The following is a 27071-nucleotide window of genomic DNA, read 5'->3' as shown; positions in this document are numbered from 1 at the left end:
TGAACCCAGTAGCTGGATAGTAGACCTATAACAGCGTTGAAAAAAATTATGGCACTGCTGAGTTCTCCTTTCCATAATTTTGAACATTTCATATTATCAATTGAGTTTTTTGTAGATCTGGGAGTGTACCAGTACAAGCCAGAAGGTTCTGACACATGGTTCGCTCTTTCTGTTGCCGATCCCTCTGCGAATTTCGCAGAAGGTGTCATGACAACATTTAGTCCAAAGCAAATCGCTCGGGTAATCATTTCCTGTGCTTTTCTACTTGCTACAGATTTATTTGAAGCTTGTTACAAGCTTACACTAGTTGCAGGAGTATCAATATTGTTCAATAATGGGCATCTTGCCAAGTCTCAAATGGCTACATATGCAAATACTGTCAATGTTCCCTTCTTTATACCATCTCATTGTTTGGTTTAGCGTTAACTGCATTTTAGACAATGAAGTCTATCATTTATGGTTCTTTTATCTCGATTTTGCCAGTATGTAACGTGTTGTAACGTGAAAGGAGTTCACATGAATATGGCTAATTGTAATTGGTTTACATGAGTTTAAATGTTGGCCACAAAGTCTTACCGTCATGGTCGTATCATCAAGGTCATACCATCAACAACTATGCTGAAAGAGTATAGGCATTGCTTGTAGCCCACATATGTGTTACACACGCTTCGATTACTGTCTGCTATATGGCTCCCATGGCTAGTGTATTTTTCTTCTAATGTTACTAACAACGAAGAATTAACAAGTTTTGAAAAGATTGAGAAAAGTTTTGTAGCAATTGAACAGCTGTGTTTGTGTACGACTTGTTAGATATGCTGGCATGAGTTACTGAGCAGTTTGAGAATTCAATGTGTTCACTGCCATTACAGGCGTACAACTTAAACAAGTTTGAGGAAGTATTGAGCGCTCTACAGGAAGGGACTTTACCGGCTTATGAAGGAGACTTCGCACATGAATGTCAGGCTGTCAAAGATTCAAGTCGTCTTCGTTTCAAGCTGAAGAATGCGTATGTTTTTATTGCTATATGTTGTCGCTGTATCATTTCTATTCTATTCACATCTATTTTACATGAAGTTGTCAATTCTCTGTTGCCCAATGATTAATTACCTACAATTACCTACAATTACCAATTGCTTACAAATCTGAAAGTTTCCAATTTATATATATTTAAACATTAGTAAATTCTCTTTAGAGGAGGACTGACACAATAGTTTAACAACTTTATGCATAACTCACTGCTTTATGCTTGGATTCATGACAATGCCAGTTTATTTCTTTGGGTGCAATGTTGAGATGCTGATGATCATGCATTTTAATTGCTGAGTATTTACTAGATACTAGATGTACCCCTGTATAATGAAAATTTGAAAATTGGGATTTTTTAAGTCTTCCGCAGTTGAACATGAGAGATTTTGCATGATAAATTTTTTTTGAAATATATAATAGGTGGTAAAAATAACTATTCAGCAACAGTAGATGCTCTTATAAGGTGAATAATCCATTCCATACATGTTTACATTATAGGGATTTTACGTTATACAAACAGTGAAATTCATGTAAATTGCCTGATCTGTTCCAAGATCGTCCTAAACTCACCCTTTTAGCCATACAAAAAGGAAAAATTAGATCTAAATTTTTAATTTGTTGGCTGTACCGTAACTGAAATATTATTAGTATACATACAACTTTTCTTTTTTATGATCAATTTATTTGGTTATTTATCTGATTTTATAGACTATGCTTTCAGTAATTTTACAATGAGTCGATGGGGAGCGCACATCTTCGACGCCCGTTTATGATGATCTGTTTAATTTTTTTAGACAGCAAAGTTTATTCTGCAAAGTAAAGCTAATAATAAATATTTTACATGTCCTCAATAAAGCAAACCAAAAGTATATTTTTACTATTAAAAGAGCGGTGTCTACCCGTTCATTGTTTATATATATCCAGAAGTCAAGGTTAAAATGAAAGATATCTTTCGACAATACTCCAACTCGTGGCATTTAAATTGATAGACCGACACTGTAACACCTGCACCAATCGTTCGCCTTTAAATATTTGTTAATAATTGCGCGGCTACTTATTCTCTATTTTGTCGACACATCTGATAATATATTACGATGAACTAAAATATCATGGAAGTTGTATACATAATATATATAATACTATACGTACTTTTTTTCTCTCACAAGTGCGGTGAGATATGTTACCGTTCAAATTTAATTTGAGAAGTTGCTCCGACTTATCACATTACGTTATATGAAATTTTTTATGTAGTACGAAGCAAAATCTGCATAAATTTTTTACTTCATTTAGAATTTGTGTCATAGAAGCTTCTACTGTAGTTCTCTGCTGACTTGTGAGCTATTGTAATGTTGTGGTGGTATAACGCTGCTCCTACGATAGACAGCGGCACACAATTGACTAAAGTTCTTTAGCAGTTCTGCATCCTAGAAGTCGGATGGAATGGCAATGCACTTGTAATTACAAGATTTTTTTTCTTCACGAATATTAGGCTATCCTAAACATCATTTTCTAAAAGCTGTGGGTACCAGAACCTGTCACAGGCATAGTACATATCCTGGAGCATGTGTTAGTTAGTCGAGTCGGCAGTCGACTACATGATTACAATGACAGCTTGTTGTGTTTTTAATTAATCTCAGTTTCTGCTCATGCCTAACTGCTATACACGTTTCACAAGAAAATTACACTTGTGAAGTTGTCTGTTCCTTAACAAATTTCATAAAATGCTTTGAGTTTGCTGGTTACACATCTCCTTTCATCTAGGTCATTCTGTAAAAAGCTTTGTTTTTGAAGGTTTACTTTTTTCTTTAAATACTTTTCCCAATTTTTTGTATCGTATTAAAATACATGTATTTAGTTTATATAGACACCTACTGGTCTGAGGTGTAGATGTATGCTCACCTTTCAATTCCCACGGTTCATGCTGGTAAATACCTTCTGTCACATAAAAGACATGTACACACTCAGAGAATTTTAAAGAATTATCAGGTAGCAATGTATGTTTAGGTATTAATTCATTTCAACACAAGCTTTGATGCCAAACATTATTAATGTTTATCTTTTAACAGACACAGGTAAGATGTGCACACAACTCCTGCTCAGTTTTGTTTAATTGTGTTGAAGACCTCAGTTTTTAGTAAAGCACTCACATCATTTGAATGCACTGGTGGGTGCAACAGAGAAAGTTGAAACACTATTATTATCAATTTTCACCTAGATCTTTATTTAACGTGTTTTAGAAGCTAAGGCTACATAGTTGATACGTAGATCCAACCATTCTCTCACTTTGCTGGCATAATGTTTTCACGCAACTCATTTGTTGCTCTGTTGCTGAGACATAATTGCAATTGTCTCCTATATTTATAATTCTAAATAAAAGCTTTACATTGCTTTCAAATGATGTCTTATTTAGAACAGCTCCTTTTTTCCTCCTGTTTGATTTAAAAACAAGAAGTTGGTGTATCTCTCGTATTCATTTTACTAACGTGAATTGTTTGCATCAGTTTCGGTTTTGTAAGAAAGTTGCATTAATCTTGACGTGTCTCCATGATGCAATATACTTGCTACTACATGTTCACAATGTTGCAGACAGGTGAGTCTGTGAATAGCAAGCTGCCTGTCTACACTACATAATTAGCTGTTGATGATCATATCAGGGATTATATATATAATCACCAATATATATATATATATATAATCACCAATATATATATATATATATATATATTAAATATAATATGTCGACTATATATGAAATACAGCATTCTATACATCATATATCATGCCACAGGCAGCACTGTTTCAGCTATTTACGCCTCATTAGCGCAGCTCAGAGTAGGCACGGGAGATAACTCCTATTGTCATTTAGCATTGACTTTCTGCCATGAAACAACTAAGTTGTCTCACAGACTTTAAGAAAGTCAATGTGTGACACAAGACTGCTCAAATCACAAAGGTGATGAGCGTAACAATGTGAACTATGTTGTTGTACTCTTAAGGCCAATATTTTTGTGACAATATTGTCCTTAGCTCATTGCACTAAGGACAATATTGTCACACTTCTCATAGAGAGCTCAACCAAAATGAAGTAAGGGAGCAAAATACTCATGCTACAGACAGTATTATATTATTATATAATATATATATTATATGATAAATATATATCATATAATAAATATGCTATATATAATTTTTTCATCGTATAATATACATAGTAAGTATTACATTATTGACAATAATTTCATTTTAAACAGAAATGTTTTTCAAATTATGCCATACAAAAATCATAAAACAAAAAAGGCAACAGTTAGCCAATGAAATCAAATAAATGGTTTGACATAAAATGGTTTGATATAAAATTGTTTGACATAAAATGGTTTGACATAAAATGGTTTGACATAAAATGGTACGGCATAAAGTTGTAACTCTAAAAGATCTCTCTTCTTGTAAGCTCCACAATAATTATTTCCTTAGTGATTCCTTCTGGCCTTATAATTCTGACACTAAATGGGATGCTATGGCGTGGGATCAATCAGTCGAAGGAGAAGAAGGGGAGATGATGCCCGTATCCCTACCACTCTGCTTGGTGAGTTTTTTAGCTTTTCATTTAGTATTACTTCTAGAATAGTAAGTTAAGTGCAGTTTTACTCCCCGTGTAGAGAAGATGTGATACGCTATACTACATACAGTACACGAGACATTTTATAGAGATACATAAAGTAGGTTTGCATGCTTGGTGAACAGATTTGCAGTTTTCTTTATTGAACACATCTGTGCATTTGGTTGATCTTTTCTTTGAGTCCCATGACCTTACTAAAACTCAAGTTTGTAGTTGGAGGCCAGTAAACATCTTTTTCAACCTAATAGTTCAAACAATTACAAACGGTGTAAGGAGCATTAGATTGAACAATTTTCAAACAGACAATAATGTGAAAAATAATGGACCACCTTAGAATTGTGGCTAATTTCCATAAATATGTTGCCGTAGTTGCTAGCCATTGCTTTGAAGTTCTACCTATTGTATATCAAAATGAAGCTCATCTATGTCTCATCTATGTCTCATGTCTCAAAATGTCTCATCTATCTAAATATAATTATTTGAAATATGTTATTAAAAACACATTTGAATTAGTTTACTGCTCAAAATGCAGACTTGTGCCGCTTACTAGTACAGAAACTGAAAACCAAGGATGTTTTGGTAAGTAATATTATAGGTTTATTGTGGTTATAATTTATCATGTTTGCTATAGTTGGCTGTGAAGAATTTTTGCATAAGTTGGTGGCCCTGAAGAGGGCAGTTGTAGTTGGTTCATAATGCCTTTAGACTAAAAATGTCATCAGTGATTCATTTACAGAACACCAGTCCAGAAAACTGACATTTCTCTGAATTATTTTTAATGTCTCTAGATTGTACTTATGTATACGCAGAACTGCACAAGGGATTCATCTGCCCTCTCCTATGTGTATATCAGTGGAGATGCAATGCGACTTGGATGCAACGATAAAGCCTCCCCAGTACCACTTGTTTTTGATATCTGTAATGATTGTGGAGGAGACGGTTCAAAATGTGTTGACTGTAATGGCGACCAAGATGGAGGTAAGACACTGCGGCTACAAGCTTATAACTTTTGAAGTAGTTCAGAGATTGCTATTCCCTGATTGCTCCATGCTATTCATGACAAGAGCAGCTCATTTGGTCGCCATGTTTGTTACAACACTTTTTTCCTTCCCCTTCATTCCTTCCTGCTCCTCTTCAATATCTTGTTAGACGACTAACAGAGTCTCTACTAGAATTATTTTATAGCAACTGTCTATGATAAATATGGCATTTTACTGAATTTTATAGAAAAAACCTGACTTTAGATCTTTTCATCTTACTTATAAGCGGTTGTACAATGTACTTTATTCTCATTTAAATTCCTGCGAGGTTTATCTACCATATATCCCCACATATAAGCCGATATATTGTAGTTAGTTTAGTTATTTTAGTTGTCTAGTTATTTTTCTTTTGTAAACAGCATTATGGAGTTTGACCTTTGACCTGCCGTCAGCGCTTTCTAGATGTTACTAGAAGCATGGAAACTTAATAATATGTATATTATACTAGTTATAATAATAATTATGTCTATTATACTAGCTCTAGAAATATGTAAAACATATTAACTCCACTTTCTTCCAGACGCAATAATGAATCAATGCGGCAATTGTGTTCTCGGTAATACCGGCATCAACGACCCTGACCACGGGAGGGACTGCAAAGGTGGTTGCACTTCTGGAGTGTTTGAGGTATTTGATCAGTTAGATGGAGCCTGTCTTCCTGCTGACATTGATGCAGACGCCATAATTCAAGAGGTCTATTGCGATGGAGTATGGAGGAGTGGAGCCAAGATTGATTCGTAAGCAATATTATAGCATTTGTAGGGTAATAATACTTACCAGCAATAGGGAGAGTTTACGGACTGACTGCATTAGGTTGGTACGCATAGCGTAATTAGTCAATACGTAAGTACTGTAAGTACCAACATGTAAGTACCACTCTGTCAAATCTGACCTTATTACAGATTGCATACATTATATATCTATACTTGCTGTACAGTCATACCTCGATACGGGCTCAATACGATACCTCAATACTGGCTTATTGCGTTCTAGAGCCAAGTTCATATGTCAATACTCTCGTATCGCAAATCGATTTTTTCTATACAAGATAACTAAATACAGATGACTCCGTTTGCATCCTCTTAAAAACCACCCAAAAACAGGATGTTACAGTTAAAAAAAACCTGTTTTTAATTGTTGTAATTCAGTACCTACGCTCACGAAGTAACAAATACCTATCTAGTAATTATGAACTGCAATAGAATGTAACATTATTATGTTACATTCTCCATACTGTATGGAGTTCTTTCCTTCAAGACATACCATAGCTTCTAATAGCGGTGAGAGAGACTTGACGGGAATGCATTCACTATACTATACTTTTGTGACACTATGTAACATAACATAAACTTTAAATATAACTTAAATGATTTTAGCTCACCATGCACACTTACAAATAAGTTTTAATCTTATGTTACACTAAAACTTAATTCTAATTTTGTTTTTATTTTTAGAGTTTTTTATGTTTCTTCTTCCTGCTTGCTTTTGCCTTGACTTTTAGCCAGCCTATTTAAAACTTTTTCAAACTGATCGAGAAAGACAGCAATGGTGTTCTCGTAAGCGGCCTCTCGCCTACTCGGCCACCTTGCAACCACATCGACAACCGCCTCCTATGATCGTACTTCTAATTTGTTTCGCATCTCAAGGCAACAACTTCCTCAGAATTTTCCTCGTATTTCATTTTTCTCATATGTTTGGCACTCATATGTCGAGATGTGACTGTATATTGACATTTAGGGTGTTTCATTAGCTTCGCTGAAAGATAAATAAACAATCCATGCAAACAAATTTATTGATCTGTGAAGGAGATATATTCTATCGTTGCCATCTAGTCTTGACTATTGCTGCCCCTATGCGAAGGTCATTTTACTCTTGAGTTCTGACTCTTATGATTAAAGCATTTGCCTAACATATATTTTTGCAGATGCGGTAACTGTACTGGAGGAACTAGTGGCAGGGAGCGAGATTTTGCAAAAGATGCGTGTGACGTCTGTCATGGAGATAGCAGCTCATGCTTGGACTGTGAGAATGTTCCTAATGGTCTCAAGGAAACTGATATGTGTGGCAGTTGTCTTTTCACCGATGATGCCTCTTTCAATAAAGGTGGTTGCCTATAACTTATCACGCAATTTGGTGCAGACTTTTACACGCCAAGCAACAAGTAAACTCATGGGTGCCACTTTTATCCCTCTACGCTGATAGATATTTTATTACTTCTACAGTGAATTATTTGGAGAGTAGTTTAGGCGGTTATATTTAACAGAGAGAATTTGAAATGTTGTCGAGTTTGTTTTTAATAAAGTTATTAAAATTGCAGTTCGTTTTGCTAAGAATGCAGCAAAACAATGCACTAGTCTGATACTAGACTCTAGCCCAAACTGCATTAGCCTGTGGCTCATAAAAATAGTAAGTTCTCTTCACTTACACTGTGATAAAAATGGTTTTGCTGCTACGGGTTTGTCTGTAAAAGAAGTGATGCCCAAGTACCTATATGTTCCTATTTAGGCTGCGCTGCTGTTGTTGGCTCATTTGAACCTGAATACGCGGTGCCGAATGTTGGAGGTTTCATAACAATATATGGAGCTGACCTGCTAGACACTGTCGATATAGACTGCTCTTTAGAGAGCGATCAGGTTACAGTTCCCCTTCAAATTGACGAAGCCAATCTACGGCGCTCCATCCTCTACACCTCATATGAAGCTATAGACAACGTCGGCACCTACTCTGTAAAGTAAGTAATGGTGATTGTGATACTCAACCAGGGGAATATGCTATGTAAGTAAAAACCATATGATGTAAAAATGGCGCTAGTTAACCACCAATTTTTTAGTACATTTTGTTATTTTAAGTCATGTATCTGTATATGACTTAAAAAAAGCAAATTATAATGGATGTGGTATGATCATAACTGGTTGTTAACCATTAAAAATGATACGTTCAGAATTTAGCCTACATAATCATTAAAAAGCATAATTTTACTGCTGTTTGCTTTAAATATTTGAAATCATGATCAAATGAGGATTTATTTACTATGTAATTTATGGTTATTGACTAAATTCACTATGAGTAACAATTTTGTAAATGAGAATTTTAGTTTCCAACAAGAGGTCCCGTTTATTTCGGACACTACTACTGTAAGTTCGCCAGACTGTAAGTTCGCCAGACTGTAAGTTCGCCAGACTGTAAGTTCACCAGACTGTAAGTTCGCCACACCGAAGATCAACAGATTGAAGTAATATTGATATAATAAGACAGTATAAAACTGATATGTGGGTTCAACTAACGCTGCATTAATCACAATACTGTTATGCATTCAGGTTTGTCTCTCACTTACAGGTGTGTTATTGATGGGTCAGAGAGTACAGTCACTAGTGCAATGTTTAATGTCATCCTTCCTGAGGTAACCTCATTGTCTCCAAGCACGATTGAGATCGGAAATATTCCTGGTGAGGTAAGGTCTCCAGCTCTAAGTATTAGTGGTTTTCACTCGCAACTTCATTGGTTGAATTAGGAGAGCAGTAGTGGAAGATAGATTACTCCTTACGTCTATGCAAATGCTACAGTAACCCTTCAATAAACAGCTCATATAACATTAATATGGATAGCATAAATACATGCACAATTAAAAACTAAATTTTTAAAGTAATAATTAATAAAAAAATATTTTATTGTCACTTTACTTTTACTTTAAAGGCAACTGGAGATGTAGTCTTGGCAATAAAGTTAATAGATGGTTTGCAGGTTGAGGTGGTAATAGAGATATGGTTTGCAGGTAGGGGTGGTAATAGAGCTATAGTTTGCAGGTAGAGGTGGTAATAGAGCTATAGTTTGCAGGTAGAGGTGTCGATAGAGATATAGTTTGCAGGTAGAGGTGGTAATAGAGATGTGGCCTAGTAATTTACTCATACTCTATATCAGCTTGAAACCATCTCAGCCTGTTAATTGCTTTTTAACTTTCATAATTTAAATTTTTTACACTGACAAAACTGTCTTCCTTTAAAAATTTAAAAATTTCTCATCTTTGAAATTTCTTCATGTGTTGAGTCAACTATTTGCACAAGTTTAAAATCACATGTTGAATGATTTGTATATTAAAGAAACTGTAATCAAATATTTTTTGAAATGCAGAGTAATTTGTGTACCGCTGATACAGATGTGTAAACCATAAGTGATTTCTATGAAAAGCAAGCAATGGCTGGCGTATATACGAATGTTAGCATTTGTGTAATAGTGTACATTATCAGACACTAGTACTCTGGCAGTCCGGTGTCCAATGAGTAATTGTGAGGGAGCGTGTAACAAGTAACAGCACAGTTATTCTGAAATATAGGAAGGCTGATGATTGGTGCAAGTAGTAGAGTGTTGGTATAACAATATGAAAAACATGAGTTCTAATCCAGTAGAGAGCAATCTTTTTTTCCAAGCTCTAAGCATGGCTTCGGACAGTCTGACAAACGCAGCCCTTACTATAGTAAATATTACGGTTTCATTTGTGCAGTCAGATGAGGTCAACAAAGTATGACCGATGCACTAGCAGTCGTTAAAGATGAACCTGCACAAAATTTTAGTAGATTTTATCAGAAATTATCGGCATTTTTCTACCATCTGTGATTGTTTTTGATGTTTGAAGTGATCTGACTGCCAAGATGTTTTAAAATTAAAATTGGTTGATTCTGGTTAAAATTCTCAGAAGAAAAATGGCTCTTGAAATGTCATCACTAATTGCTATCTTTGCTATAGTTGATATCAGTTTTTGCGTTGAAGTGTTACGTGTTTCTATTCTGTCAGTCTATTTGCAACTGTAGATGTCATAATCACACTTTCGTTTGATCTGAGCATTTAAACAGTGATCAAGTTGTGTCAATTTCTATCTTGAAACATCTTAGTCGTCAGACCACCTCAAACATCAAAAACAGTTGCAAATGATTAAAAATACCAATACTTTCTCATAAAATCTTTTAAAATTTTGTTTAAGTTTATCTCTAAGTCTTAATTTATCTCTAAATCATGATATAGTGATATCTGTTTGATGAAACAGTAGACTAACAATTGTTGTTAGTTATGTTGTTAGACTAGACTCTGTTCACTATTCTCAAAGCTCCTATGATGACAAACTTGGCTATTTGCTCTATCCAGGTAGTTATGACTGGTACAGGCTTTGTGTCTACGGGTGATGAAGTTTGTTTCACCAACTGCCCTGCAAGAATTAGCAAAGATTGTAGAACCGCTGACTCTGTAGCGGTTGTTGAAGCAAAGGTAGGCGAGTCATAGATGCCATGTGTTAGCAAAGTTATACGCAAAGCTATTTAAATAATTTTTAATTCGCAGTTTCCGTAAACCTCCTTTGAGCTACTAGCTATTCTTTTGCAGGTGATAGACTCAACGACTGTCCATTGCATCATTCCAACTTCCTTACGTAAGCAGCTAGACTTTGGAATAACCCTCGATGTCTCCTTTGCTATTAATGACCCACGATTTGTATTTCCTGAGGAACGGTAAGTGTGCCCCGTTTGCCTGTAAAAATCTCATTTCCATTTTTTCATTTTCACACCGGTAGGTGTTTGCTCATTGCACTTGTGTTTTAGAGCTGTATACACGACCCAACAACTTGTCTTCACTGCACCTGCTCCGCAGATTCTATCGGCAACATTTCTAGGCGCTTGCAAGATCGTTGTGGTATTTGACGTGACAATCTCTGAGGTGGAATCTTGTGAAGATGCTTTCAATGATGCTAGTGTCGCCAAACTTGGTGCAGGTAATTGAATAAATACATTGTGCTAGTCTGATGTGCATCCAAGCATGCATACGATAGAGCTAATTTTTAGGATCTCTATTGTATATCTTTGATTGACGTTTTATTCAGACAAAAAATATACATTTCAAAGCTCAGCGATAAAACCATAATTTTTGAAGATTGCTGGTGACTGAGGTATTAACTCTTTAAAGTTGGCAAGCCGCTCCCGCCGGTTTGTTAACATTGCGTCGTTCATCTGGTTGTTTTATGGCAACCACTAACAATAGCTAAATAATTTTTAATTGTGTTCTCCACCAAACTCTCTACTAGATACACACTCTATTTGAAACCCTATTTTCCCCAATTGAGTGTTTTTTTATTCTTACAAAATTAGTAATAAAAAACGAAAGCAAAGTTGTTGGAGCCAAGTGTCTGGTTTAATTTTTGTTGTTGCTATGAAATGAGTAACACAATCTACATGAATTTTGTTATGTGAAATCTCCAGGAGTTTCTGATTTTGTTTCCTTCAATCAAAAGCATTTTAGCAAAGTTTTTGATCAACCGATCTGATTGGTTAGTTACCCTTACCCAACTACCTTTTTTACAGGCGCTTTTAGTTTCAGAAGTTTCTCAGTAAGTATTAGGTCTAGAAACGCATTTTTTTAGCTAAAATAGAACTAGCCCAAGTCAACACTTTTATTTTATACAAACTCTCAAAAAACCTCCTAAATCTAAGCTTCAACAAATACAAACGAGCATTGATCAGACAACTTCTACAATCCTACTCATAGCTCTCCGTGGTACTTGATGGAAACATTTCCTCTGTATTGTGAAATAATAAAGCTAATAAGATGACAGGTTTCAGTGCTCACTATGATGTATATGACTAACATAATAGGTCGCAAAACATGTATAACATTATTTTTTTGTTTTATAGTCAGTAATCTCCTGCACTTTAGGGTTGATTTAGAAATTATTTCACTAAACCATTTTGTTTTTCCATTTTTATGGAATAGAAGAATTTTGTAAAGCTAGCTATTTTATAAACCATTAGAAATGATATTTTGTGCTGAAAAAGATGCAATTTTCAGTTTTCCAATTAATTTTCATGTTATGACAGATTTATATGGCCGCGTCGACTTTTGAGTTTTTTTTTAAATAATTTCGACTTTGAAGAGTTGAGCTGTTAGCAAAATTGTGATGTTTTTCATAGCAAAGAGATTAGCATCAAAAGAAAGAGCGCACTTTGAGGATTAGATTGATATACAAGGTTATCGAATTAGAGAGAAGTTATTGAGTCTGGAAAGGAAAGAATATGAAAAATAACTGGGTGACTCCATACTTTGGCATATGACTGTATATGAAAGTTTTAATCGTATTTGAATTTAGTAAAGAACTCAAGACTTGATTCTAATATTTCACAAACAAAAGTGCTTTAATAAATTACTATTTATTAGAATTCTCAACAAAAATGATGAAATAAAAGAAACTAAAATCTGTATTAAAAGGTCGAATTATATTGTGAAGTAAGATCTTGTGTAGTTTTCCGCTATTTATTTGTCTTTTTGATTGACCCATGATTTTGATACAATGATAGAAATATTGTATTAAGAGCTTGTATTATCTATGATGAAATAGTTGTCAATGGGTATTTACAAATTGCAGATTCATCATCATTTTCAGTATGAAATAATGTGTAACATCTTATTTGTCAACTTTGAAACAATCAGTTAATATAACATTAGAAATTTCAGAACAATTATTGTAAAACTATTATATATTGTTTGCATAATTTTAATTTTTTTTTATTAATAATCTACATAATAATTATTTTAGCTAACTTTATGAGCAAAAAGTTTGTTTTGGAAAAAAATTTGCCATCATCTTAATGAGGGTGAATATTATTCTTACCTCTATATTAAGTTAAAAGTTGAAAAGACAACTCTTTGTTGTATATGTTATTGTAGTTGAGATTTGGCGTTGTACTCTTTTTTGTTCATAGTCCTCTTAATGGCTGGTGATGGGCTGGCCCATTTTATGCTGTCATGGCTAGGTAATAAATTATTAACATATCACTTTAGCTTTTTATCATGACTCATTGGAATGGAGCTTTTCATTTGTTTCTATAGTAAGTTTTTTACACATTGGAGTCGATCGAATCATTCTGAAATTGAATTGCCAAATACAGCAGTTATGTTCCAGCAATTGAACAGCAATTGAACTATATAGTTAGCTCACCATTATAAAGTCTTAAAGTCCATAATTACTACAAAAACCAAATGAAATCAAAATGCCTGTCTCTAGACACTGTTCAGAAGCAAAGATGACTACAACAATGGCAAATGTAAAACTTTTTGAGACTACACTGATTATGTTTATAACAACATTATAGACCTATTAAATATACTTAATAGTTTTATGAATAACATCATACTGAATACTAATAGTTCTATGAACAACATCATACTAAAGTTGCAATCTTTCAAACAATGCAATTAGCTGACAGTTAAATCAATATATTTTCACAAATAAAATTTCACATTCTTGCTTGATATTTCTAAGTATTATAATGCCTATATGACTACCAGCATAATAACCCAATTTGCTTGTGCTGGTGTGTTGGATGAAAATACAGATGCGCGTTACAGATCCCGAATGCTTTGTACGTGGATCAGGACTTATGATTGTTTTGGGGACTGACTCAACACTTGCTGCCTCAGACTCCCTCAGCCTCAAAGAGGAGGCCATTCGTCAGCGAAATGCTGATGGTGATGTCTACGCATCTGGCAGCGTCACTGTATGTATTGCCCATTTATATTGAACCAAACATTTACGTACATTACAGTGCCAACTTTTATAAATTCGTGTAGATGTTTTTGGCTCAAAATAGATTTATCTTGGCTAAGCTACTATTTATGATATCTTTGCTTTTTTCTCATAAGCCCATCTCTAGTGATTAACCTGGTAAGGTTTTATAAAACAAATTGTATCTTTTCTTTAGGTTGACACATCGAACATAGAGTCAGTCAAGTTTGAATACTTCCAGGCACCTCAAGTGATTGGAAATTGTGACTCGTTGGACCTGAGGTTGGCCTTTCGACTACTACATACTTATTTTCTTTTACTGTTCCTATGGTCACTAGTTGACAGTTGTCTTTTACTGTTTCTATGGTCACTAGTTGACAGTTGTCTTTTACTGTTTCTATGGTCACTAGTTGACAGTTGTCTTTTACTGTTTCTATGGTCACTAGTTGACAGTTGTCTTTTACTGTTCCTATGGTCACTAGTTGACAGTTGTCTTTTACTGTTCCTATGGTCACTAGTTGACAGTTGTCTTTTACTGTTTCTATGGTCACTAGTTGACAGTTGTCTTTTACTGTTCCTCTCGTGACTAGTTTACCATCTGCCTGTTGTACAAGTATTCGTGAGTTGAAACCCTTACAGAAATTTTTACAAACATCTTGTTTTGCAACTCTTTCAAACCGAGTGGTCATCAACATTATCTTTGTTGACTGTACTAGGTGAGCCAGGCAGCCTTTGGCGTTGACACCGCTGCTGATACTATTTACACCTATGTATACCATACTGTTATGCAATGATGTTATATCCAATATCATATTTGTATTAATGAAATTTAGAGCCAAGTTTCAAGGCGCCCCTTGCTCTGACCTCACCTACACATGGACAGTAGAACTAGTTGGGGACAGCGGAAACGCAGACGTTGATGCAGATCTGGCAGAAGTTGCAACAACCCTCTCTAGCATTTCGACTGGTATTGTCTCACTCACATCAGATGATGTAAGTTTTAATGCAAAATTTCGGTGAAACAGGTGTTATATAGGTATGACATCAGTGTGATATTCGTATGATGTGGTATTGTATCTATATAGTATCAGCATGATGCTAGTATGATGCTGGTATTATGCTAGTATAATGCTAGTATGATGTTAGGGTAGTGCTGACATGATGTTAGAGTGGTGCTGGTATGATGTTAAGGTGGTGCTAGTATGATGTTAGAGTGGTGCTGGTATGATATTAAGATGGAGCTGGTAAGATGTTAGTGTGATGCTGGTATGACGTTAGGATGGTGCTGGTATGATGCTAGGGTAGTTGCTGGTATGATATTAGGGTGGTGCTGGTATTATGTTAGGGTGGTGCTAGTATGATGTTAGGGTGGTGCTAGTATGATGTTAGGGTGGTGCTGGTATTATGTTAGGGTGGTGCTGGTATGATGTTAGGGTGAGGCTAGTATGATGTTAGGGTGGTGCTGGTAAGATGTTAGGGTGAGGCTAGTATGATGTTAGGATGGAGCTGGTAAGATGTTAGTGTGATGCTGGTATGATGTTAGGGTGGTGCTGGTATGATGTTAGGGTGGTGCTAGTATGATGCTAGGGTGGTGCTAGTATGATATTAAGATGGAGCTGGTAAGATGTTAGTGTGATGCTGGTATGACGTTAGGATGGTGCTGGTATGATGCTAGGGTAGTTGCTGGTATGATATTAGGGTGGTGCTGGTATGATGTTAGGGTGGTGCTAGTATGATGTTAGGGTGGTGCTGGTATGATGTTAGGGTGAGGCTAGTATGATGTTAGGATGGAGCTGGTAAGATGTTAGTGTGATGCTGGTATGACGTTAGGATGGTGCTGGTATGATGTTAGGGTAGTTGCTGGTATGATGTTAAAGTGGTGCTGGTATGATGTTAGGGTGGTGCTGGTATGATGTTAGGGTGGTGCTGGTATGATGTTAGGGTAGTTGCTGGTATGATGTTAGAGTGGTGCTAGTATGATGTTAGGGTGGTGCTGGTATGATATTAGGGTGGTGCTGGTATTATGTTAGGGTGGTGCTAGTATGATGTTAGGGTGGTGCTGGTATGATGTTAGGGTGGTGCTGGTATGATGTTAGGGTGGTGCTAGTATTATGTTAGGGTGGTGCTAGTATGATGTTAGGGTGGTGCTGGTATGATGTTAGGATGGTGCTGGTATGGTGCTAGGGTGGTTGCTGGTATGATGTTAGAGTGGTGCAGGTATGATGTTAGGGTGGTGCTGGTATTATGTTAGGGTGGTGCTGGTATGATGTTAGGGTGGTGCTGGTAGGAAGTTAAGGTGGTGCGGTATGATGTTGAGGTGGTGCTAGTATGTTGTTAGGGTGGTTCAAGAATGTATATACCCTTAGACAGTGCTAGTCAGCATTTAGAGAATAATCTGAGTAAGAAAATGGAGAAGTTCAGCTAGATATCAACTATAACTTTACTCCGTTCGTTATATGCTTACGAAGTACCTTCCATGTTATCACAAGTCTTTATACTACTACTACTACTACTACTATGAAAACTTTGAAGCCACTGGAGTATTTTATTCTCATACACATTAATGAGAATAATTTATTGCAGACAAAATGTTAGAATATATAGATCATCGACGTGCACGTGCGTGTTTGTGATGAATGAAACCAACGTTAAATAAATGTAGTTTATCTTTCAAAAGCTTGTAATAATTATTCTTGCTAGTACACTGGCAGCCCTGTGCGCCATGAGAGATCGTCATGTGTAATAACTATGCGCATCATTATTCACAGATGTGGAAATGTGACTGAGTGGTGCAGTGGTTAGCATGTTAGTCCATTAAGCTGAATATGCGAGTTCAAATCCTGTGCAATGTATCTTTTTTGTAACACTCTAAGCATGGCATTGGACAAACAGACAGACAGACACAGCTTTTTAATTGCTAAGATTTTGTCAGTTGAGTCGCCCGAGTGTTTATAGCAGTTCTCTTTGTTAGTCGCAGTGAACAGAGGGCTGCAAGACACCCGCATAAATTTAATAATAATCAAGTCTTCTATAGTGCTCCTGAGGTCTTTCAGTGGGAAATGGTAAACCCAAACATAATTAAGGGGAGGGGCTACTCGACACCCGTGTTAACATGAATCATTATTTTTATTAGTAGAAGCAACTTTAGGAGCTGCAAGTCTCGACAACTTTAGACCTTGAGTATTGCACCTTTTACACGAATCCATAAAATTCAGCATTATCCTTGACTATATCCCAAGATCTTAAATTATAGCTGGTATATTTTAGGCTCTTTAGCAGCGATTTAGAGTCATAGTTTTAGAAGTGGTGAAGATCACAGTATACAATCGCTATACATCACGAAGAAAGTTACACAGACATATTTGACTGTTACAGATATTTCCTGGATCCACTTACCAGTTTAGCGTCTACACAACCAATCATCTCGGCGAGGTATCTGAAACGAAGACCAAAATTGTGGAGAGGAAAGCGACTGCTCAGGAACTAACAATAGACCTCGGAGCAGATAAACTAGATTTTGACCCGTCCAAGGATCTTCGTCTTCGCGCCAAAGTTGGCAAATCTGAGTGTGCAGAGTTTGAAATGACAGGAGTTCAGGTACACAGGCTACAAGTAACTGCTTAACACGGCGATGCTTCTGACTGCTCACTTGCAGTGAGTCATCTATCTGCTGCGGTTGTAATATTGTCTGATATTGTAGTTTATGTGGAATAGCGCCACGGCTGACTTCTCCCTCGAGGATTTCACTTCTGTCAGTGCTAAAGTACCATCACGTTCGCTGCGAGGAGGCAAAACATACGAGATTACATTGATGGCTATAGTCACAAATGACCCGTCAATCACCGCAGAAGCCAGTCTTACAGTGACCACACTCAGCAGAGATCTCATACCAAAGATCAGGCGGTCCCCTATCATGCATGTCGGTATGTAGTGTGTATGTAGGGTGTCATCAGAATTAATGGTTCACAGGCTAGTGTCGTGATTATGATAATGTTATGGCATTTAATAAACATAATTGGTAATTGCTAATGTTGGACTGAGGTCCTAAAATATAGAAGGTTCAGGCTGGTTGACCCACTGTAATCAGTTCAATGTGACTTTGCTAATTGATTAAAGATGAATATGCAAAAAATTTTAGTTGATTTTATTAGAAGGTATCGGTATTTTTCTATCGTTTTCGATTGTTTTTGATGTTTAAAGTGATCTGACTGCCAGGGTGTTTCAAGTTTAAAATCGACAAAACTTGATCGCGGTTAAAATGCTTAGATCAAGTGATAGATACATGTATACTCCGTGCCACGCTAGCAGATGCCATCGAGCTATAGCAGGTGCCATAGATCTATAGAGCTATAGCAGATGCCATAGAGCTGCTCTAATGAACAAGTCAGTTATAGCTTGTATAAATACATTCTTAGGTAGAGTTAGCCTTAGTACCCTGATGTACTCTTAGATCATATTAAACAACTGCATTATTGCGGGCTAATTTAGGTGTTGGACAGGAGATCTCCCTAGATGCAAGTGAGTCATTGGACCCTGATAAGGCTGAAGGGGAGATAACTTACTACGTGTGGACCTGTGAGAAAATAATACTCAATGATGCTCTGGTTAGTTATCTCTTCAGAGGATTACATTAGAACAGAGGTTGTCTACCTTTTTAGCCTGTCAGACTCCTGACAAATTTTAATGAAGTGTCATTGAACCCACCCCAATATTAAATTTGGACTATTTAGCAAACACTTATTAACAAGATTTTAATAGTGTTGTACGATGTTACCACAAGCCATACCTTATAAGATGGCTTGATCTGATGGTTATGAAGAAGAATTTGTATATCTGGTTGCGGTATTTGTCAATTTTAGTTCTAAGTCTCCTTTTTCTTGCGTGTTCAGTTTGTTTCTCTGTTTATCCAAAAGTGCAGTGACATGACTGAAACCAGCCTCTACTATATCAGAACTTGAAAATGCCGATACAGGTAATCGTCGACTTACAACTTATGTGACATACGTCCACCCGACTTTACGACCGCGTCCGTGGGAAGGTCAGCTCAGTGTGAGGCGTAGCAAAAGCCGTTCATTATTTTCATTAAGCTTTTCGTTATTTTGTCATTAGGGCGAATTTTTTCTGCCACATGATATCAACAATAGTTTCTCTCGAAATTAAAATTTTATGATTCGTGTACTGATTATATAAACTAGAAATTCCACTGTCATACAGCCCACGACCAAAGTGATATTGGAAAAAAGAAAGGGTACTGATGGTTGAGAAATGCAATATTAGCAGTCAAATGGCACTGCAGTGCAATAGGATAACTGCAATGGTAGCTGTAATGTACTGGGTGTTGGTGTTATTATATACAACAAACAGCAATAATAAAAGGAAAAGATTATATGTTTATATCTCTCCCCCTGCAATAGGAGAAACGCAATATTGGCCAATATTAGAAGTAAAATGCACTGATATTATTAGAATAACCAATATTATTAATATAGTAATAATATAAAACCAATGCACAATTTTGTTTACATTTCAAAACGTCATAGCTAACAATATCACGAAGTTGTGATATTTATATAGATTTTTAGAAAATCTGTACTACGTAGTCATTGTTCTGTAGTCATCCAAACTTATAATTATTGTAATAATCTCATAAGAACCGTTAGAAAAAATATCTTCGTCATTTCCTTAACTTACACTGCGTTGGACATCAGTTAGAATACCAAAGTACTCAAATGTGTCAGTTAATTTGAAATCGGCAAAAATGAAACGATTTCAGTACTCCTACATTAATTACAGAAACCGTCGACAATGCCATAGACTGGTGAAATATGCATGTTATTTTTTCGCGAAATACACACGATTTAATCGTTCTATTCTCTGTCGCTCGGCGTTTCAATTTCCGTTCTTAACTTTCATTAAACCAAGCTTTTCAAGCGTTTTGGGACGATTTTCGTCCAAATAAATCTGCCTATTTGTGTATAACCCGATCAGATGGGTAGGTTTTTAGAGAATTTCGATAATTTACAAAGACTTGGTAACATATTTAAATAGGCCTATATGTGTTTTGTATCGTTATTATACTTTAATTAATCTACAAAACGATGGTTAAATTTGTTGATGAAATTTTGATACAAGGATTCGTCTCATTGTTGATGAATAATTTTCGTAAGTTGTGTGCACATGCATTTATCATAAAAACTCCCAAACTTCGCATCCGCTCGTTTGGTCGTGGGATTAAAGGATTTACGTTGCTCGCCATGGCAAGTTCACCGTTATCCGCTATGGTAAAAACGGATTCGCAAACAGATAAGTGATAAAATCTTAATTAATACTTTGAAGTTCACTAAAATACATACTAAAACTTCCTTCAAGTATGTGTTTAGTAAGCTAAATTCATTTAAGTTAGATCAGAATCGACAGAATATACAGAATCGAATTATGGCCAGCAGGAACCAAACGGGCTCGTATGTCGATGACTTACTGTATATACAAATCAATAATTTTGCCATGTCTTACATTCTTTTCACATTTACCTCACTCCCTCAATTCCACGAAAGTCTTTGGTATTGCAAAAAGATTTTCTTTAAATCCATGCTTAGTTCTAGCAATTCTTCCTGTCAAGTGAGACCTGAATCTATACTTTCCGTGTTAAAATCGAAAGCAAAAAGGCACTTTGCTGTCTTTGTGCCTTTAAAATGACTCGTATATGTCAACAAGCCATTCTCGGAAATCAAACATTCAGCTTCTTATTCCAAAAGTGTTAAAATTCGAAAGGTATCGAAAGTTTTGTCGTCCAAGAATGACTTATACAAGCCAAACTTCTCACGAAATCCAAATAAAATAGTACATGCTCGAATCAGAGTTACATCTCTTCCTTGTATTCTGTTTTGCACTTCATTTAGTTTGGAGAATAAATCTGCCATATAACACAGGGGACTTTTGTGTACTTACAATTTTTATTGCAAGTAGTAGTTTGACTTCACTTGAGAACGCAAAACATGCTTCAAAAAGATCAACAAACCTTTACAGACAATGTCCTTTTGAGAGCCCTCACACTTCTGTGTGTAAAAGCAAATGTTTATAGTTGTCATTATTTTTCTCACACAATTTTATCAGAAGAGGCGAGTGAAGAGGGTTGGCTTTTATTTTATTTATTACGCAAATGCAAAATTTTAAGTCATGAAGCTAAATTCTTTGCAACTAAAAGTAGCTTATGAAAAATGCGATAAACAACAGCGGTATCAGGAACCTTCTGTTTCAGTAGGACTGAAAACCCTCTGTACTGAGTAATCATAGCTAGTGCACCATTATAAGCTACAATAGTTATATTGTTGTGTGAAGAGCTTTGCAATTCACAATATTCTATCAATGTTCTGAGAATTGTCTCTCCTTTTGTAACCATTTTCAAATACTTCAAAATTAAGAACTCATCAGTCATGTTTTTGTTTCGCTTCAGTATCTCACATAATCCATAAGAATATTGTCAGTTCTAAATGTTGATTCATCCATTTCAATAGCAAGTTTGCACTGTTTTAGCTTTGAAATGACGCTTTTTCGTGTGTCAACATTCGCCATATTATCAATACAGCATTGAACTGTACTTAATAATAAACATTTTAACATTGTACCAGTATTACTTGCTAGTTTACAAAGTTCCTCTCCAATTATTATTATTATTATTATTATTATTATTATTATTATTATTATTATTGTTTAGAGAGTGATGTAGTATGAAGCAATTGAGCTTCCTTCATTCGATGCAGATGCTGAAGGCTTTCTAAAAGTTTTTTTCCTGTTATATTTTCAGTGACTCAAAATAGCCAAGACCTGCATCTTTTTTATTCGGATCATTCATTTTGCCAGCTTTATGGCATCATTACTGAATATTTTCTTGCACAGTATGCATAGTGGTAAAGCTTTGTTTGCAAAGTTTTAAAAATTTTACATTTTTAAATATTCTTAAAAACATATTAACAGTATTTTTTTTTGAAGCTGGAAGGGTAACCATGATGGAAAATTATTTTAATTTTTTTGAAAAAAAACCCTCACTGCTCCGGTATCAGACTTACAGCTGGCTTACCAATATTGCAAGAAATGTGTTAATAACCAGGAAAAGACGATTATACGTATTAATGGGATTGGTGTAACATCGATTGGTCCAAACCCATTTGGTTTAACAAACTAATTCGTTCAAATGCAATTAGTTAAAACCGTTTGGTTCAATATACTGTTTGGTCTAATGACAAATAGTCTATAAATGATGTAAAGACAAGATTAGATATACCAAAACTTTAATCAGAGACTTTCGTTTAGTAGACACATATTAAAATAGCGGACTAATCATACAATCAGATGAGTTAGTTTTAAACAGATTAGATTTGTACCAATTGGAATTTGACCAATCATCGTTGGACTTGACCGTCTAAGAAAAATCAGACGGTTGCTTTTTTAAATAAAAATCAACTTTGTTTCTTGTTGGTAATATTGTGAAGCACAAATTATTTCTCTGTTTAGATAGTAAAACCTAAATTGCAGTCTTGTAGACCCTCCACTTAAATTGAACACCTATAGACACCTAGGAATATATTGACTCCATAAAACGTCATATCAACTCTTAGGGTCAATATCGACCAACTTAAGAACCCCTGCATTAGGGATTTTGTTTAATCATATTGACCAGTTCGTGTTTTCATCATCTTTTTGCATATTGCAGCTGCATTGTTATACTTAACCTAATGTTGTGGTTTTCAATGTTGTTATTATAACACTCCATTTTTAACCAGAAATAATAGACAGACACGCTGTTCAACTACTAACTTTACCACATTCTTCTAAATAAATGCTATTTTGTAAAAAATAGTTTACAAAATTTTTATGTTATAATTATATATATTATATATATAATTATATATATATATTATATATATAACTAGGTGAATGCCTGGCGTTGCACAATTAATAAAATGGTTTTTGCACAGAAAATTTATTTTTAATCAACATATACAACATTGATGTTCTAACTTTTAAATGAAGGTGTTTTGTTTATTTCTGTGTACTGTGTTTACTGGTATTTCTGTGTAATTCATACTGTACCAGCTGCAGTGTCTACTACAACTCTATACTGATTGCAATAATCTTGTTGGCCATGTGAGTTTAAGCATTTCTCTTCACGTTTGGGTACATATTTTTCTTCGGGTTTGTCTTCACGCTTAACGCTTGCTGAAGTGTTAAGCGTGAAGAAATGAATGGTTGGCAGGTGTAATAAGTATGTGCACAATTCTTCTATTAAACATGTAGTGTAATGGATAAAAAGCTTGCGTACAGAACTAGAGTCTCCGAGATCAAATCCAGTGCGAAGTAGGTTTTTCATTCTTAAAACTTTATCGTTATAGCTTGACATACGAATGGCAGACCAACAAACGCTGGGATTTATATATATATACATAGATTATTATATTATAATAGATATAAGTATATATATAATTATATATAACTTATATACATGTACTTGTACTTATGTACTTATATACAATCATATACTCTATACACTATATATAACGATTTTCTTATATATAAATCATATATAATGAAATCCTCCCATTCCTACATGACGTATAAACTATATATAATCGGTATTGGGGCCTTCAGACAAGCATCCTTACCTTCGCCTTCATCAAATCTGATTGCTCTGCAGGAAGAGAGCTATCAGCCATGTGAGATCCCTGATCCTGGCCAAGATGGAACTTACGTTCAGTTTGAAGATTCAAGCATCACAGAAGATGAACTCCTCGATGTCATAACCATACCACCCTATACTCTGGACACTCTGAGTCTCTACAGATTCACTCTCCACATGTCGTGAGTTGCGTTCTCTCTCTCCTCGCTATGTTGGCTGATTCGGTGGATCTGCTGTAGTTGGCGAAGTAAACTGGACCTCTTTGTTAAAAAACTAAAATTTTCATTTAAGATGTTGTTATTGTGGATTGAGTCACTAGCCAGAAGTTATATGTTATCTTAATCCTCATTTTGTCTGAATTTCATGTATGTAAACCGAACAGCTGTAAAATTAAATACATGTATATGACTTGAAATAATCAAATAAAAATGTATATGTTCTGATCATATCTGTACAGATTGTTGCCTTAAACCATAAAAAAAAGAAATGTTCAGAATTTAGCCTATACAATCATTAAAAACATATTTTGCTGCTGTTTGGTTTACATATTTGAAATCTGGAAAAAGTGAGGATTAATTTAATATATAATTTATAAATACCAACCAAAATCACAATGAGTAAAAATGTTGTAAATTAGAATTGTAATTTTTCAACTAAGGGATCCTGTTTACTCCGCGCACTACTGTAAGTGAAAGGCGTTTACGCTACTTGTCCAATCAGAATTGAAAGTCTTTGGAAGCAAACATTGAAACACATAAGTAACTTTTTGGTTTAACTAGTAAAAAATAGTATGTCTACTACAACTACACAGTAAGATATTAGATGTTCTAAGACTACACTGTAATATAGTAGATGTTCTTGGACTACACTGTAATATAGTAGATGTTCTAGGACTACACTGTAATATAGTAGATGTTCTAGGACTACACTGTAAGATAGTAGATGTTCTAGGACTACACTGTAATATAGTAGATGTTCTAGGACTACACTGTAAGATAGTAGATGTTCTAGGACTACACTGTAATATAGTATATGTTCTAGGACTACACTGTAAGATAGTAGATGTTCTAGGACTACACTGTAATATAGTAGATGTTCTAGGACTACACTGTAAGATAGTAGATGTTCTAGGACTACACTGTAAGATAGCAGATGTTCTAGGACTACACTGTAAGATAGTAGATGTTCTAGGACTACACTGTAAGATAGTATACGTTTTAGGACTACACTGTAAGATAGTAGATGTTCTAGGACTACACTGTAAGATAGTAGATGTTCTAGGACTACCCTGTAAGATAGTAGATGTTCTAGGACTACACTGTAATATAGTAGATGTTCTAGGACTACACTGTAAGGTAGTATATGTTCTAGGACTACACTGTAAGATAGTAGGTGTTCTAAGACTACCCTGTAATATGGTAGATGTTCTAGAACTACACTTTAAGGCTCCAAACAGAGTAAAGAAGAAGAGCATGAAATAATACATACTATGATTAAACAGACCTTTTTTGACCTTTGGAACTATTTTGACTCAGAGGTGTTGAGCTCGCTGCTCTGCAAGCTGGCAGTTGTTGCTCAGCTCACTATGTTGCTAGTGTGACCAAATATCTATAAAATAATTTTTATGGCTTAACAAAATGTCTCTATTTTGGAGACATGTTGCTGTTTGTTAAACATGAGCCATTTCTCTTCAATTTACACTAAAATATTTTGCGGTAGTGGAAATGCTTTTCTTTTCATGTAGCAAAGGTGAAAGGTCAGCTAGTGAAAGTATTCTTGTTCAAGTGAAGGAAGGACAACCCCCATCGGTTACCATTGAACCCATTGAAGGACAGCACCAATATGGCGAAGACTTGTATATCGTAGCTCGGATCAGCAGCCCCCTTGCCTTTACGGCCTCCTGGTCATCCAGCAATGTTCCTGGTTTGTCCTCTTTGATCCATTGTATGATACATTTTAAACGTTAGATAAATTATTGAAGATGAATGTGCACAAAATTTTAGGAAATTTTATCTGAATGTATCGGTATTTTTCTGTTATTTGCAATCGTTTTTTATGCTTGAGGTCATCTGACTGCCAGGATGTTTCAAGATTAAAATTGACAAAGCTTGATTGCGGTTAAAACGCTTAAAAGAAAAATACAGGTGATATGATGTCACTAGTTGCTATAGTTGATATGAGCTATTGTGTTCAAGTTGCAGTGTTATGCTTCTCTATTCTGTTAGTCTCTTTGCAACTATAGACATCACAATCGACTTTTGCTTGTTTAAGCGTTTTAACCGCGATCAAGATTTGTTGATTTCAATCTTGAAACATCCTAGCAGTCATATCACTTTAAACATCAAAAACAGTCCAAACGAGAAGAAAATATTGATAATTTCTAATAAAATCTGCTAGAATTTTGTAGAAGTTTATCTTTAATAGTTGTTGTTACATTTTCAGAGTTGTCTGCCCAATATACATAAAAAATTACAGCAAGAGCAGTTCTAAAATGGTCCCGTCAAAGCAGCATAAGATTTAGCAGGAATAGAATGATTATTAACCTCTCATAGTTTAGCAGTTAGTCTCTCGTCTCGCATGACTGACTGCTCTTGCTGGCTTCCGCAGGCCTTGAGCAACTCGATTACGATGCAATTGGAGAGGACAGCTCTTACTCTATTGACTCTGGTAAAAGTAACTACCCAGTAAACCTCAGGCTCGACGCAGCATATTTAAAAGGAGGGGCAACTTACCGACTCGTGCTAACTGTAGCGCACCAAGATTCTGATGCCGAGGCTCAGATTGATGTGACCGTAAATGCTCCTCCCACCTGTGCTTCCCTACAGGTTGGTTCAAACAGTTAGAACTGTGTCATATATTTTGCTAATTTGAGCATCAGACCAACATTTACAGAGGTCCTGTAGCGTTTTATAGTAGTTTTTAGGAATTACACCTAGCTCTGCAAGGAAGGTCTCGTGACCATCGTTATTATTCTTGTTATCATTATGAATTTTAAGGGCAGCACGCATTGATGAGTCTCAGTGAAAATTACACATAACATCATAGCTGTCAATAAAGACAGATCAAATCAATTGTTCTTTGTATACACTGTTTCTTACTACATAAAATAGAGTACTATAGCTCAAACACACATGGCATATCTCAGTATTCATCGAGCAATAATTTGCCTAATAATAT

At 35.4% G+C, this 27071-nt stretch overlaps 1 protein-coding gene across 1 annotated transcript in view; it reads left to right on the top strand.

The window, feature by feature from the left end:
- The window catches only part of LOC137394044 (uncharacterized), a 45604-nt gene that overhangs the window by 15292 nt on the left and 3241 nt on the right, over nucleotides 1–27071 (top strand). Inside the window, exons 14-33 of the mRNA XM_068080761.1 lie at nucleotides 116–240; nucleotides 870–1006; nucleotides 4498–4609; nucleotides 5452–5620; nucleotides 6203–6419; nucleotides 7607–7785; nucleotides 8188–8413; nucleotides 9019–9133; nucleotides 10819–10938; nucleotides 11053–11177; nucleotides 11268–11437; nucleotides 14065–14213; nucleotides 14418–14503; nucleotides 15055–15214; nucleotides 17597–17818; nucleotides 17922–18144; nucleotides 18710–18825; nucleotides 23913–24076; nucleotides 25639–25817; nucleotides 26502–26719. Of these exons, the coding sequence (XP_067936862.1) occupies nucleotides 116–240; nucleotides 870–1006; nucleotides 4498–4609; nucleotides 5452–5620; nucleotides 6203–6419; nucleotides 7607–7785; nucleotides 8188–8413; nucleotides 9019–9133; nucleotides 10819–10938; nucleotides 11053–11177; nucleotides 11268–11437; nucleotides 14065–14213; nucleotides 14418–14503; nucleotides 15055–15214; nucleotides 17597–17818; nucleotides 17922–18144; nucleotides 18710–18825; nucleotides 23913–24076; nucleotides 25639–25817; nucleotides 26502–26719 (3212 nt within the window). The remainder of the gene's footprint in view (nucleotides 1–115; nucleotides 241–869; nucleotides 1007–4497; nucleotides 4610–5451; nucleotides 5621–6202; nucleotides 6420–7606; nucleotides 7786–8187; nucleotides 8414–9018; nucleotides 9134–10818; nucleotides 10939–11052; nucleotides 11178–11267; nucleotides 11438–14064; nucleotides 14214–14417; nucleotides 14504–15054; nucleotides 15215–17596; nucleotides 17819–17921; nucleotides 18145–18709; nucleotides 18826–23912; nucleotides 24077–25638; nucleotides 25818–26501; nucleotides 26720–27071) is intronic.

Source organism: Watersipora subatra, chromosome 4 (assembly GCF_963576615.1).
Source record: "Watersipora subatra chromosome 4, tzWatSuba1.1, whole genome shotgun sequence".
Taxonomy (NCBI): domain Eukaryota; kingdom Metazoa; phylum Bryozoa; class Gymnolaemata; order Cheilostomatida; family Watersiporidae; genus Watersipora; species Watersipora subatra.
Note: the sequence above shows the minus strand (reverse complement) of the source record. Positions and strands in the feature narration are given on the sequence as shown.